This window comes from Trachymyrmex cornetzi, unplaced genomic scaffold (genome assembly GCF_001594075.2).
Source record: "Trachymyrmex cornetzi isolate Tcor2-1 unplaced genomic scaffold, Tcor1.1 scaffold223, whole genome shotgun sequence".
Classification (NCBI taxonomy): domain Eukaryota; kingdom Metazoa; phylum Arthropoda; class Insecta; order Hymenoptera; family Formicidae; genus Trachymyrmex; species Trachymyrmex cornetzi.
In genome coordinates, this window is record NW_017296881.1 from 1,897,105 (window position 1) to 1,912,868 (window position 15,764).

General features: G+C 41.2%; 1 protein-coding gene across 1 annotated transcript in view; it reads left to right on the forward strand.

Moving 5' to 3' along the window:
• The first annotated feature begins 3,771 nt into the window (after window positions 1–3,771).
• Window positions 3,772–15,764, forward strand: part of toc (toucan) — a 22,104-nt gene continuing 10,111 nt past the window's right edge. The window contains 6 exon segments of the mRNA XM_018506093.1: window positions 3,772–4,356; window positions 11,819–12,023; window positions 12,116–12,224; window positions 12,312–13,170; window positions 13,265–13,698; window positions 13,904–14,013. Coding sequence (XP_018361595.1) covers window positions 3,979–4,356; window positions 11,819–12,023; window positions 12,116–12,224; window positions 12,312–13,170; window positions 13,265–13,698; window positions 13,904–14,013 — 2,095 coding nt within the window. The 5' untranslated portion in view covers window positions 3,772–3,978.

Consider the following 15,764-nt stretch of genomic DNA (forward strand, 5'->3'; position numbering starts at 1 on the left):
TTATTTCACAAGTTATAATTTCTTTATTAACTCTAGAATGCTATCCCTATTGAATGATATTGCTATCAATACGTAATTTTTATGTACAAAAAAGGATGCTCTTAATTAACATAATATATCAAGTTTTTTATACATTTCATACTTTTAATATGACAAAATATTTATAATCTAGATTTTTATAGACACAAAGATTATTACATTTTATTATTAACTTCAAATGAAAGAAAGAATGAGCACATTATTTATTAAAAATTCAATGTTGAAATAATACGGAATATATATAGTTTAATTATATGTATGTGTGTTTCCTCCTACACTCAAATAAAATACATAACACAAAGTTATAACACAAAACTGTTTTTGAACTCACTTATCACTAATATAATATTAACCACCTGGTAGTCCAAACTGACGTGTGTGTTTGTGTGTGTATAACGAAGAGAATTTTTTAAATTATGTCTCCGTTTGTTCTACCTTTTAGTAGATACTAGCTCTCCTAATGATCACTGAAGGCATAGCTTAACGCTCAATAAGCTTGTTCACTTGTACGTAAAATTTACGTATCGATCTAGCATTCTAGGGTTAATAAAGGGTGCTTTTCAACAAAAGGCCCAGATGATTACACGGCAGTGTAACACACATTCTACAATAAGTCATTAGTAATAAATCAGAAGTCAGAAGCTAGAAATTGACCAATCATAGTCAATTATTTTTCTTACATTTGACTGTGATTGGTTAATTTTTAGTTTCTGACTTCCGATTTATTACTAATATGGCTTATTGTAGAATAGTCATAATATAGTAAATCATTATATCTTTGGCGTTTGCTAATATCAATCATATGAAAAATGAAATGATCACTGTTGCACTGTGTTTCTTGCTGAAAACCATCAATTAACACTATATTCGCTCGTTATATATTCCTTAATGTCTCACGTCTGTTGAAAATAAGTTGTTATAATATATTCATTTTTATACAATATTTTTAAACAATATGTAGTATGTTATATGTGTGACACATAGTATGTGATACCGAAGGGTTAAAAGGTTGAAAGAAATAAATAACACTCTACACAGCATGAGAATAAAAGTTAAATAAAAATTAAAGTAAAAATACTTTCAACAACAGACTGACGCGGACGCGACGACTCAATATCGATTCGTGAGTTTAAACGTTTCTCCATTCAAACTCATCCGGAGAGGCTCGTCTTCTCGATACCGATCGTGCAGCACTGAATCGTGTTTCTTGACGAGTGGACGTCAAGGCGTCGGAATTATGAAATTCTTACCTTGACCACACAAGGCGCGTTTCTCGGCACACATTATATACATATCTATATGCGGTCTATATTGCTCAACGTTCGCGAAGTAAACTTTTTTTGCCGGCCGCGCGAGGAATTTGTACCCTATTGTTATGCAGACGCGGATGTTGATCTTTCGCGTGACGAGACTCTCTTTTCACATATTGGTGGAATCCTCGCGCGATCTTCCTGGACTCGGACGAGAGAGAAATAACGAACGCTATTGATTTTGTTATCAAATGCTTAATTGTCACGATAAAAATTAACATCTGGATGTATGCACGAGTCTCGTCCTGAATGTTATCTAATGTGCGTCAGAGTGTATCTGAATGTTTAGCTGAACAGTCTTGTTGGAATATTTTTATTTAAAAAAACTGTTACAAAAAGGAAACATATTACAGTTAATAGTGAATTATATATCTCATTATCGATAGCCTTCCGTGATCTTACAAAAAATTGCGTTCGTGTCAAAAGTCAATTATACGGAATCTACGATTTCCGTGAATTCAAATGCGTCAACATACCTATTATTTGTGAAAGAGCTAATTATAAAATCTTTGAAAAATTACTTATGTAATCATATTGAAAATATTCTTATCAATTGCTCAGATCTATCGAGCTATGCAGCAAGATACTACAATTTGACAATATTCGATTGATATGCTCTTGAATCACTCGCTCACATAAAAGTTGCCCCACTAATACTTGAGCTGTCTTTTTTTCTTCTTTTATATCTTTTATAGTACAGATAAACTAATAAAATATCTGTTGAGATAAAGATAAAACAAAATATTACTTTAGGATTTTTATCTTTTCTATATATTATATTTATTATTATATTTATTATTATATTTATTCCTATATATATTAAGCCAAAATACGACAATTTAATCATAATAAAGATGATTTTGTCATATAAAAGAAATATAGACTTAATTTATTTCATATAGAATGATTTCAAGCGAAATCCGTTTAATTTATGTTCATTTTTGTCAATATAGATTAACTTTAATTTCGATTTAACTTAATTTACTTTGGTAAATATGAATATTAATCAACGATTTTTTATTTATAATATCTATATTAGCCTAGTAACAAAAATAAAATTATTAAATTTTCATTATTTTTGACAGAAAAAAATTGAATTAGGAATTAATTAAAGCTATGCATATAGAAATTTTGCTACAAGTAATTCTGAACTAATTCTTTTAAATTAGTAATCATCGACGTGAAGGTAACAAAAATTTAATCATTTCTAGGTATATATTATGGAATTATTCAAAATGGATTCCGATCAAAATTGTTCAATTATTTCATAAATTTCTGTTGTATTTTTAGAGAAAACGAAATAATTCTGATCGGGATCCATTTTAAACAATTCCATGATACGTACTTTGGAGCAGGAGATATTATTATCCACGAACGTATTGTGAAAATCTTTGGAAAAGATTCTTACAGCCGCAAAGAAAAGTTGCTAAACTAGATTCGTAAAGCGTGAATCAAAGATAAAACAGGAATCGACATTATCGACGAATTCACGAGTCCAACAGAATTTGATTTTCATTCTCGTGTTCTTCAACCGATGGCGACGCGGTATTCGAATCGAGCGGACAATACAAAATCGTCAATATCGATTAATGTTCTTCATCGAAGTAACCATAACGCGTGACGATTACAGTTCATTAAAGTCGTGGCACACAAAAAAATTTAAACGGTAAAACATACTCTCTAAATTCTTTAGAGTGAAATCTCATTCTAAAGAGTGAAAATTGAATCAGTCTTGAAAAAGAGTGGCTCAATTTTCAATTCTTAAGAGATTTTACTCTTCGGAATGAGATTCACTTCGAAACAAAGAATTTAGAGAGTAAAGAGTAAGCGAATCGGCAATCACACAATAGAGACTATAAAGCCACAAAGTTAACAGTAGTAAACAGCTGTATGTTGATTTCCTTATTGCTTATATGTCTTACTATTTAACTATACTGTTCTATGTACCATGGCCCTTATACGTGCATACCCGATACGGAAAACAAAAAATAGAAGTATCGGTGTAACGCCGCAAGTGATGAATCACGCATCCCTCTTGTCCAGGGTATCGTGTAGGCTCGTGACTCAGGGGGAAGTATCTACATCCCAAGGTTGCGAACAAATTAAAGGGTAGCTCCAAAACTTTTGTACTACATTCAACGGCGCTTTGTTGTTTTATTATTAGCGAGAGACGCGTTATTTTTAGAGATCTAAAAAGTTTCTTTTGCCAACCCGGAGTAACATCGTTTACGTTTGTAACTTCCTCTGCTTTCAGGCGGGCTATTACTGAAACAAGGAGAAAAAAAGAGAGAAAGAAAGAGAGAGGCAGAGAAGGAGAACAGAGAAGGAGCTGTGTTGACGTTAAGATGTTTCGCGCGCAACACAGTGTTTTGATCGTTTTGATGGTAATCGGTATATCAGAATAGGAACGTTCGAAAGGCGCTTAGTGGCAATGAAACATCCGCGTACAAGTAATCGCAACGTATACGAGACACGATTCATTTCGGCTCGGTGATTTCGCAGATTTCGCTCTACCCTCCCGGGCCGGGAGTACTTTTTTCACGCTCCCAGTCCCGTGTCCCACCCCCGAATATCCACGAAAATATTTCGCTGAAATATTTCGCTGACGCTTCTTCCCTGATCGCCGGCGATGGCGATCCCTCCACCCCCCGCCGCCCGACGCGATACAGCGACGGACAGCGACGCCTCCGCACGGCGTCGATCAATAACACCGTCGTCAGCGACGCCGACGTTGAGAGCGTCGTCGCGCTTGCGAGGGAACGGCGGTGCGACGCGAGGCGTCGCGTTATCCGCGACGAGATCCGTTACGCCGTGCGTCGTCGACGTCGACGGTTCAGCCGCGCAGCAGCGATCCGGTGTGAGCCTTTCGCGTGCGGGTACACGACGATGGGCATGTGACTTGGGACACTCCCGTTCGAATCAGTTGCAAACGAGGGACGGACATCTGGGAACGATTGGGGAGAGTCGAGTACCGAATCGTCGAGGTCCCACCCACGACATGGCCAAGGTAAATTTCCTCCTGAAACGAAAGGGTTGAGAGAGAGAGAGAGAGAGAGAGAGAGAGCGAGGGAGGAAAAAGGAAAAAATGCGCGGAAACCCACACTCGAATCTCTCTCTCTCTCTCTCTCTCTCTCTCCGCTAATCGTAATATCGCCGATTCACGGTAAACGAATGTTTGTTGTTATCGAGAGTATCGTTTTCCCGGGTAAACTCGCTTCCGATCTAGAAAGAGAAACCGTGGCGTCGAGTGAAATAGTTGTAAACCTATCAACGTTGTAGGTCGAATTAATACGAATAGAGGAAGAAAGGAAGGGTAAAGGCAAATACTTCGATGGGCAAATAACAACGAAAATATATTCATTGCTTTGCTCATATTTGTATTGTTTCGCTGAATCGCGCAGAATCGCTTGCCGAGGAAAAGGTCACTTTGCGATTTTCGAATCGTGTGGATTCTCGTTACAGCGGTCGCGTAGAAGGTGGTTGTTTAATTTCAGTATATCTCCGACGTCGCTGAGTCGCGTTTCGCTCGCGCGCAATCCGAGGTACTTCGGGGGAAAAAAAGAATAAGGTAAATGGCGATATGTCGCGAAATAATATCACAGCTGGATCGCATGCACGAGCGAAGACGAGGTACGATGCTACTTTTACATAATTTAGAGCACGTTCCACGGCGCAGACGCGGATAGATAATCTGGACACTGGCGAATTTCCCAGTGCTCCATTTACCGCACGCGAGAAATACGCACGATACACGGCGCGCCAACAGTCCTCCAACGTGACAGACGCCGGATAATAAATGTGTCGGGGCCCCGGTGATGCGATCAAGGAAATCGTGTTTCCTTTTATTTATTTACCTTTTAATTAAATCAAAGGTCGCCTTTAAGAAAATCCCGCGCGCTCCGACGACTAGATTAATTTCACAGTTAACGTCAATTTCACAGTTAACGCGTGGGAAGACCGTAAAGAAGATTCTTGAAGATTCCCGAGACTTTCTAAACTAAGCTATAGATGCGTACATTATAGCACAAAATTACTACAGGCACGCATCTCGCGAATTCTCTGTGATCTTTCCTTCTCGGCTAAAATAGACAAATGATGCAAGAGACACAGGTAAATCCCGGAGGTAGGCCGAAAAAAAATCTTACCTTGGCGAAAATAAAAATCGGAGTAGAAGTGAAATATCGTAAGAGCGATATGGTGCACAGAAAAATGTGTACAATAAGTGAATTGGCCAATTACAGTAAAGACTGTAAGGCCATAATGTAATGGGCTGTCTACAATGAGAGTAATATTGTGTTGTAAGCCGTTAAGCCGTAATCACACTAGCGATTGCGCGATTGAATTAGCAATTGTCAATTACTTCTCAATCGAAGTAAGGTAGTCATCGATTGCTTTGCTCTAAACTGATTGAAAATCGTTAATCGCATTTGTGCAATCGCTATAGTGTGATTATAGCTTAAGCTGTAAGAAATTGGCCAATCATGATCGATTATTCTTCTCACATTCGACTGTACTTGATCGATTTCTTATATCTTATCATGTTACTCTCATTGTAGACGGTCTTAAGCAACAGCAAATCCACCATGTTAATTTTCTTACTGCTTAAGTTTTTTTTGTGTGTTATGAGCCTAAGGGGAAAGTGACAGAAGCGTAAATGAAGCTTCTAGGACTGGTATTCATGGCCGGTTCTTATATTTACTCGTCTTAAGTACATAGGCTTTCTACAATAAGCCATTACCTAAGCTTTAACTCTTAAGCCGTAAAAAATTGACTAATCATAGTAGATTATTCTTCTCATATTTGACTGTGACTGATCAATTTCTTACGGTTTAACACTTAAAAGCTACAGTAACGACTTGTTATAGAGCGTGCGACAGACTTAAGATGTTATAAGTCAATCACAAGGGTCGTATTAGCATCTTAAAAAATTACCTAAGACGGTCTTAAAATAAAAGGGACTACATATAACGAATATACGGTCTAAGGCCCAGTTTTACAACTCACGATTAATTTAACCGAAGTTGAACTTATTTCTCATCTTTTTCCAATTCTAGAATTGAAAAGAGATAACGAACATGAATTGTGAAACGGCCTAAGAGGCGAAAATTGAGGCAAAACGTAAAAACATTAATATTTTTTCTTCGTATCGATATCTCAATTTTCGCTTTTTAGAAATTCTCATATATACATTTCTGTTACTCTTCCCTTACACTCGACTTGCTCCGGTTTGTATTTTCGCCAGGATGTCCTTGAAAACTGCCACGTACGTCGCGATGCGACGATATCGAGCGGTCAAGCAGCCTGCTTCGCATAATGACGATAATTCAACGTTGCTCGTGTACAGTGTACACAGCAGTGGCCACTCGGCGGCGAGCGACGCGACGCGCGGATTCACGGGTTGGTGAATGCGAATACCGGCCGTGTTCCGACAGGATAGAGTGATCGTCGCTCGCTACGCGCCTGGCGGTCGCGGCAACGACGGCGACGACGGCGGTGGCGGCGGCGGTGGTGGCACGCGGCAGGTGTAGCCGGGGATCGCGAAGCGAATCCGGAACGTTTTATTGTCGTACACGCCACGCCGCGTCGACCGCGACGCGATCGCGGCCTGTCGTTTAGTCGCTATCGATCCTCCGACGTTTCGCGAGCTCAACGCGCCGCGCACCGCGCGATTGTTTTGCTTTCCTCGTCCTCGCTTCTTCTTCCCTCCCTCCCGTCCGTTTCACGCCGCAGCGGAAAAACTCGGCACAGCGCCGCGTTCAGCGTGCTGCCCGTGGGGAGATCCGCGACCTGGTCAGTGGTCACTGGTCAGTGCCGCGCAGCGAGAGATGCCAATGACACAGAGTATGTTTCTTCCTCTCTTCGGAATATCGCGTGGTAACTTGTTGCGAGTTTCGTCAATGGGAAATAGTGAGGCGCGCGACTGGATGGGATAGAACAAGTGGCTGTCTCCTCGCATATGGTGATCTCGTCAAGAAAGACTGTGTCAATGGGTTCTATTGAAATTAATTATACGATTTTACGGCGCGTGCTTATAAATGCACACTGTGCCTTTATATGCACGCCCGGAGACGAGCCTGGCAGTCTCTCTACCCGTCGGACGGCTGTCGATTTTATTTCAACTCGTAATAATCGTGGACTCGCGAAAGAATGTTAATAACGACAAACAACTTTTACGATAGCTTATCTCTACGATGATTATACAATTCTGATTTTTATTTTATTTACGTGCAGTTTAAAGTGCAGTACTCGGTCAGGTGTGTAAGATTTTGCCACGTTCCCAATCATCAACTGCACAATGATGAAACTATAATGTTCAGTGTGCATTGTTGACATTGACACCGATAACATGGTTCAACACTCTGTCTTACGTAACGTCCGATAAGTGAAGTCGCTAATGTACGAAGACGCACAATCCTCTGCCAAGAATTCTGGAAATAGACGCAACTTCGAGCTTACCCGTCCAGCAGGTAGACAAATGGTGTTTTTCAGCAAGAGACATAATGTAACACAATGGTCATTTTATCTTTCTTCAAATTAGCAAACAAGGATACAATGATTTATTGTGTTACACTGAGTTTATTCTTTTTTTACCTGATCTTACACAATTTATTTTTTTTTTCCTTTTTTTTCTCTTCAACGTGAAAAAAAGAGGAAAGATGAACCGTGCAAAAAATTCAGCTAAAGAGAACAGATTAAATGTATTCTCCGGCGTGACAAGAAGCTTTTTTTTCAATTTTAAATTGAGTGCTTTCCATTTAGGCTCAGTTCCACAACTCACGGTTAACTCTTAACCGAGGTTCAACTTATTCATTGTCTCTTTCCAATTCTCGAACTGGAAAGAGATGAGAAACAAATTGAACTTCGGTTAAGAGTTAACCGTGAGTTGTGGAACTGGGCCTTAGTGACACAAGCCAACACAAGTTTCATTCTGTCTTTGTTACTCATTGAATGTCAAAAAAGATAGAATAATGTTTTATGTCATCAACTTGTTACGTCATTAATGTCCGTTTCTACCAATGTAATTTAATTATAATCTCGGTTCAACTAACTCTTCATCTTTTTCTAGCTCTAAGAATCAGAAAAGGATGAGGAGTAAGCTGAACCGACATTAAAGTAATCTACATTGGTAAAAACGGATGTACATGGAAAGCACTCTCTAGCCAGTATTTCGATTTTTATATTTAAGACTCTTAAGTGCAGTCTTAAGATGTCATGAACCAATCAGAGAGTTGTATTAGCATCTTCATATTGATTCTACAATGAGTCTGCAGTCGGAAGTCTTGATCAGTGAAGTTGGCCAATCAGCGTTAGTCGTACAAATTGGCTATTGGTCAACTTCACCGAGAGATGAGACTTAGGACTACCGACTCATTATAGAATCAACATAAGACATTACTTAAGATAGTCTTGAAATAAAAAACGGACTCTGAATACCGATATGTCTCTTGCTGGAAAGCACTGAAATTTAAAACGGAAAAAAAGGACGCTATCGCACAACGCTACTCGCGTCGTGGTAGCTGCCAATCTTTGTTGGATCATGGATTCATGAACAGGGCTCGGCGGTCGATCGTAAACGCGTGCCACGGACGCGGGAATGTATTCCATTGGAATTATAATCAATTGCCGTGGTACTCCGCGCCGGCAACTACGCCGTCGATATATAACCAGTGTTACAAGTCACGCTGCCGCGCGCATTATCTTAATTGCGTGACATACAAGTCGATAATTGCGGCATGAGAAATTCCATAATAAAATACGGTCTTAAGTTTCTACCTGAATAGAAATATGTGGTACACCATAAACGTGCGGCGGTATTATTTTCTCCGCGATTTCGCCTCTGGGCAAGAAAGGAGAAAAGAAATATTTTATATCACTCGACGACTTTTAGTCGCTGTAAACTTGACGAGTGGTGTAAAAATTAGATTGCCTTGTAATTCATCCAAGAGGCGCGGACGCACTAGGCTGCACTTGGCACATCATGGTATTAAAGGTGGGCGGTTTTCCCTCGGTTTTTTTTTTTTCATCTCGAAAAGTAACAAACCATGAACTGTTGAACACGCGTCGGCACAAATTGGCTCGAATTAAACCTCGCGGATAAACCCGTGCGAGATTTAGTCTTTTGCCACTTCATTTTGCATACCGGGCATGGCCGGCGCCTCGCTCGGCATGCAAATTTTATTCACAATTTTTTAATTCGCGGCTCACACACGTTCTCCCTTTCCTCGCGATAGCGGCTCTACCGCTATGCTGACTCGCCGCTTTTTTTTTTGTTCGCCTTAGCATTTTATTGCCGCGACAACACGTCGTCGCCTCGTGCTGCGGCGCCCGCATATATTATACTTAGGCACACCCGCGCGCGAAGCACCGAGAAAATGGATATTTCGATAACGATGGAGAATAAAATCTAAGGATGTGAAAGGCGCAGGCGGGAAACAGATGTGACCGTGATGATTGCTGACCCATTACGTTGCCGCTCCGCGTAGCTTCTGTTGATTCTAACAAAATGTATGTACACTATTTGTACAACGCGGATCATTCCAGCAATATTACTGCAACATTGCCAACGTTGCAACAATGTTGCAGCAAACTTCTGTACTCTATGGATGGACTTATCAACGAACTGCAATTGCTTTTATACACTGAAATAAATGCTACATCAATAGCATTATTTTAATTAAAAATAAATTAATTAATTCGCACCCACGCACAATAATACTGTTAATGAAATATGTCATGTTCTTGTTTTAATTAAATTAAATTAATTTCATTAATGCTATTAGTGAATCCGTAAGATTATTTTCAATTGAAACAATGCTGTTGATGCACCTAACATTTTTTCATTGTAGGCAATTTACTTATAATTTGTACTCGTTGATACACCGCTATTTTTACTTTAATCTGTAACTTTAAGATTATGGATAATACAATCTGGCCAATTTTGTCAAAATTCTATGAAAGAGAAAGATATAAATACTTTCTCTCTGTATATATGTATGTTATTTCACTCTAACTTTTACTGTCTTACTTTATAATCTTAATTAAAGTTATAGGTTAAAGTAAAGATAGTTTTGTAACTCCAAGAATAAATCAAAGATAAGTAAATCGCATATAAAAGTGAGTGCAATTAACTTCATTGATAAGAACATTCCAATTGTTTGCAAATTATATCTTATCGCTGTATAAATGTATTATTTACGTAATAATAACCGCGAAGATTCTTACAGGCAGTTTATTTACATTTAAAGTTATAGAGTGAGACAGTATAAATTAAAATAGGATTGTAATGTATACAAGGTAGAAGTATATATACTTTTCCTTCTCGTAGAACTTTGATACAATCGCTCATGGTCGGATTCCGTTAGAGTATCTAGTGATGTAAACGCGAGATGAAGAGAACGTCACGCTCGTGCGTAAGCTCGAACGAAGGATATGTCATGATATTAAAAAAAAATACGTACTTCCGCTGCGTTGTTTACACTTTGGCGCCTCTAGATAAATTAGCCTGATTACCTTAGATAAATTGGACAGATTATTCGACGCCGCTGCGTGATGAGCAGAACTGTTACCACTGTCATTTATATCCGTGCGTTGTTTTTTTTTTTCTCTTTCTATCATCGGCACGGTGACGATCGGTTATGAAAATTTTAATACGGTTCGGCAATAGGAAAAGAGAGGATCCGCCAGTAATTCACGGTCGGGAGCCCGACCCGTGTAGCGGTTCGCAGTAACCTAGTTCTCAGTCTCGTCCACATACTCAGCGTTCTATCGTCGGTGAACTCACGCACGCACTCGTCGGTTACGTGCTGTCCCGTTTCTTGGAACGGGGAGAGCTATCGACGATATCTGCTATTATTCGTAGACACGCTAGCACAGTTTTGCCTCGTTCTGATGGTACACTTTGGATCGACGCGGAAGAAAGAAAAATAACTCCGACGCTGAGTTATTAGACGTTTAAGTGGCGACATTAATATATCTCGCGCCTCTCCGAAGAAAGAAAACGAGCTTGGTAATTAGTCGTAATTGTCTTGTGTTCATCGTCGCTTAGCGTTACATGTATCCGTTACGTGGCGAAAAGAAGGCGCCGTACAAAATCGTGCAGTTATCTGCGTTTACGAGGAAAAAGCACGAAAGCAAGAGAGAGAGATAGAGAGAGAGATATACGCTGTTACGAACTAAAATTAAATTAACCAACTGTCAGAGATATTTCTGATTCATTTCTCGAGGGATGGAGTTATTATTTGGAGGTAGGCCAAGGGCAATGGACTCCACCTCGCATCAAATTGGACCTGGCTTTGAAAAAAAGAAAAAAATATATATATATATATATATATAAAATTACTACTCTAGTAATTAAGCAGTAATTAATTGTAACTAGGGAGAAATTCATTTTTTTATCATTTCTATGATGATCTTTGCATGATTCAAGAAATTACGCGCTCATACCTCATCCGCTGTTCTCTTGTTCGCAGAACGTAGGGGAGAGTCGGATACCTGTTCCACGAGCAGCACGACCGTCGTTCTTCCCGAAATCGAGAGTACTCGAGGCATCGAGGCTCCTGACGGGAAGTCGCCGATCAACTATCTTCTCGGGATGTTTTCAATTTAACAGCGAGGACGAATCCCCCACTCCGCGGGAATTTACGGGATTTGCAACGTCTTCGCCCACCATCAAAAGTAATTCACGCGTTCACATTTATAATTAATTAAATATGTAGATATGATCTGATGTAGCGTTAATGCAAGCGAAATGCAACCTCGTGTTTCAGCTGATTCGGCGATAGATCAGACATACACGATATCACCCGCATGGGACATCGACAAGAACGATGTGCAACAATTGGTGCATCTCAGCGAGGAGAAAAGCAGTTTATTCAGGTATGGATATCATACACACGTTTCAAGTGCGGTTCTATTACGGGACTCACGAATGCTTCATGTTGTACGTTGTTTCGTTGATGACAGGCTACTTGAAGAATCTCAGTTGAGCATGATCGAGGATGTCGGTGACACCTGTCTCGTAGAATCAACTCTGAGCGGTTACAATGATGCGAGCGCAGCTCCGCATTATTTGATGCTGAACAAACAGAACTCCTTCGAACACGACGAGAGTCTCGGTATATTGACGCCGGACCAGATGACAGATTTCACGGTGGCGTTGGAATGCTCCAGGACACCATCCTGCGAGAATCTCACTGGATCGGCTGGCTCGAAATTGGCATTAACCCGAGCGTCCGCTTCGACGAGACCACTGGTTGACGTGGAACCCGCGGAAGAGGGCTGTACCGAGAGAACACCCTCGCCGGAAGAACTACCACTCGACCCTAAACCCGTGGAGCCGATCAGAGGTAACACCGTGCCGGTAAGCTTCGTCACATCGGTCACAAGCATCACTAGTCTGGAAGCGGGCTATCAGGGAGACGGCGAGAATTCGAGACCAGCCAGCCGCGGTGCGGATCCACCATCTATGGCAGTACCGCCGGTTAATCTTCCTGCGCCTTGCCGACAAGATCCAATGACTGATTCGGATTTCTTTACCGAGAGTGACGCGGATGCACACGAGGAAATTGTGCGGGGCGACAGGAAGGCACAAGTAATCGATGGCACGCTATTCTGTGCACCGGGCGAACGCGTATGCCCCAGTTTCACCGGAGAAGAAATGGATTCGAGCGGAATTTACTCGGACTTGGACAAGCTACAGGCGCCTGGTGAGCAAGCGCCGGAAGAGAATGATGACCATACCCCTGATACCGGAGATACCGAACTCTCTCAAAGGAGCCAGCCCTCGCCTATTGGGGCAAACGTTATCATGGATTACTTACAGGTACGTTAACGTGAAGGCGTGGTTTAAAATTAGTTATAAGAAAGGAATTTTTGAGATTTAAAAAAAATTTCTGTGTGTGTGTGTGTGTGTGTAGAGTCCCGAGAAGGCGTCAAATGAAACAAGCAACATGAATGACACAACGACCTCTACTGAAGTCACAGCGATTGAAAAAGTTGAAAAGAACGAAAACATCAGGCCCAAACCACAAAACAAAGCCGATACGATGCCTTTGAAAAAATACAAAATGCCAAAGAGAAATGTTGTCTCGAAGATCAAAGCAATGATCGAGTCGTCTTCGAAAGACGATGCAGAAAAGGAAGCGAGACGTTCTCAGAGATCCGCCAGAAAGGGTGGTCGCTGGGACGCTGTGATGAATAAGATAGAGGCTGGTAAAAATGAGCAGAGAACGAGATCAGTTAGGAAAGAAGTAAAATCAAGAGTATTGCAGAATCTCACTTTGTCACCTTCCACGAGACCAGCATCGAAGAAAGCAGGCGATGCGAATAATAATAATAATAAGGATAAACGGTAAGCCCAACTGAAACTCTAAATAAAACTCAATATAATACATAAATACATTATACAATATAGATTTTATTTTTATTAATAAGCGAAATATTTTTTGGTATTAATAATTTTGTCAATCCATCTTAAATATATGTAATTGCCGAGCAGTGGTTGGCTTTTATTTTTTTCTGTATCATGAATTATATTGGAAATATTTTTGTCATAGGAGGATGCGTGGTTGGCAAGAAATGAAATCACCAACGCAGGAAACAGCCAGGAGTTCTGTTCGTAGTTCCATGAGCGACCTCAGTAGTGGCCCAAGTAAGGACATGCCAAGTAAGTAGCATCGATATCTGTATTTGAAAAATTTGCAATATGCTAGGTTACATAGTAGACATGATTAAAATTATATTATATTTATTGAATAAGTTTTTAAACCTAAATTAATATGCAAGATACGTAAGGTTTTCTCAATGTAACTTATTATTAGTACAAGCTCTTTATTTGCATTCGGGAAAGTAGATACAAATGTTGTCTTGTGTGAACTTTATGAACATATTTTTGGCTATTGTGAATAATATTAACACTAATCTCTTCGCAATAATAAAAGCGATCTTAAAGTCAGTCAAAACGAATTAGAAATTAACAGAGCCGATTTTATCTCACATTGAAGATAAGTAAATAAATTAATGTGATCTCACGGGTTGTTCGTACAAATTCGGAAAGCGAATTGTCGCAATTTGTAAGGGTCGATGTTTTACCCCGATAAGAAGGATACGCACGAGCAGAAGAGATCTCCGGATCCTTTACGTGCCGCTTACCTACCGGAGAGAAAGGCGAGGTCTCTTTATCGACCCGAGAGTAAAAGCTCGAGTCATCGAGGACGCCGAGGAACTTTATTGCCCCTTTTGCCGGCGCCAATGGAGAACACAAGGCGTCATTTTGCTTCCACTGTAGAGTAAGAGAAAACTGCGTCGAGCCGGCGCGCATCGCGCAGCTTCGCCGCAGTCGCATCCAACATCCACCATCCGGTCGGCAGTCCTCGGTGGCTCTCGTGCTAGGTCGTACAGTGGTGCACACGTGTGTACATATATAGACGGACATGTACGTACACGTATGTGTATCTTCCAATGCAGTCGTCTATCGTCGTCCTTCTCCCGTGAGACGCGCACCTATCGTTCCTCGCTCACACGCTTAAAATCGGGTCACCGGATAGTGCGTGACGGTGCGTAAGGAACCCATACACGGGGGAAGGAGAACAGAAAAAGAGAAAGAGAGAGAGAGAGAGAGAGAGTAAGAAGGGACAGCCGCTAACAGTCGATGTCTCGTTAGCGAACGAGTTACTGGAGTACGCTTGGTACATCCAGGCGGTGGCCCGGACTGAATTGACTCTCGTTCTCTCGTTTGGACACCTTCTCGTGGTAACACCTTCGACCGGACTGCGATTTCGTTCCAGTTGCAATTGTTCTTCGACGACGCAATTGTGTGCGAGGACAAGAGTGTTTCCGAAGCCTCGCCTCTTCCCTGACCTATTTCCCCGTTGCGTTTCTTTGGCCCTTCTCTCTGCTCGCGCGCGCGCGCGCGCGCGTAAGCACGTGCGTGCGAATTATGCGTATGTGAAAGCCTACGTTCTTGCATATCACTCGGTTTATGAATTTCTGTTACGGATTTTATTCCACCTAAATTCGATCAATCATCTCGCGCGGTGACGATCCGACTTATCCTGTCCCATCGGAATCAACGTCCCCGTTACACGGCTGATTATTTATGTGGCCATATCGCGTTGGTCCCACCGTGAACGGTAAAAAGTGAAGTGCCCGTGCAAGGTGCAATCTGCATTGGTGCGTCCACCTGCGCCCATATCCACGATATCTGCCTTAACGGCACCACGTCGACCGGTCGACAACTGCACGGGTCAACGCCACTCGGCGGCGTTATTTCCGGCTACCTCGGACCATTTCGTCGTGCTTTCTTTGCACCTTCGTGATTCGCGATGCATCGTCGTGCACCTCCGTCGCTCGGTGAGGATGCCCGCCACCCTTCTTCTCCCGTTTTCCCATCCCCACTCTCATCAGCGGCGGCAGCAT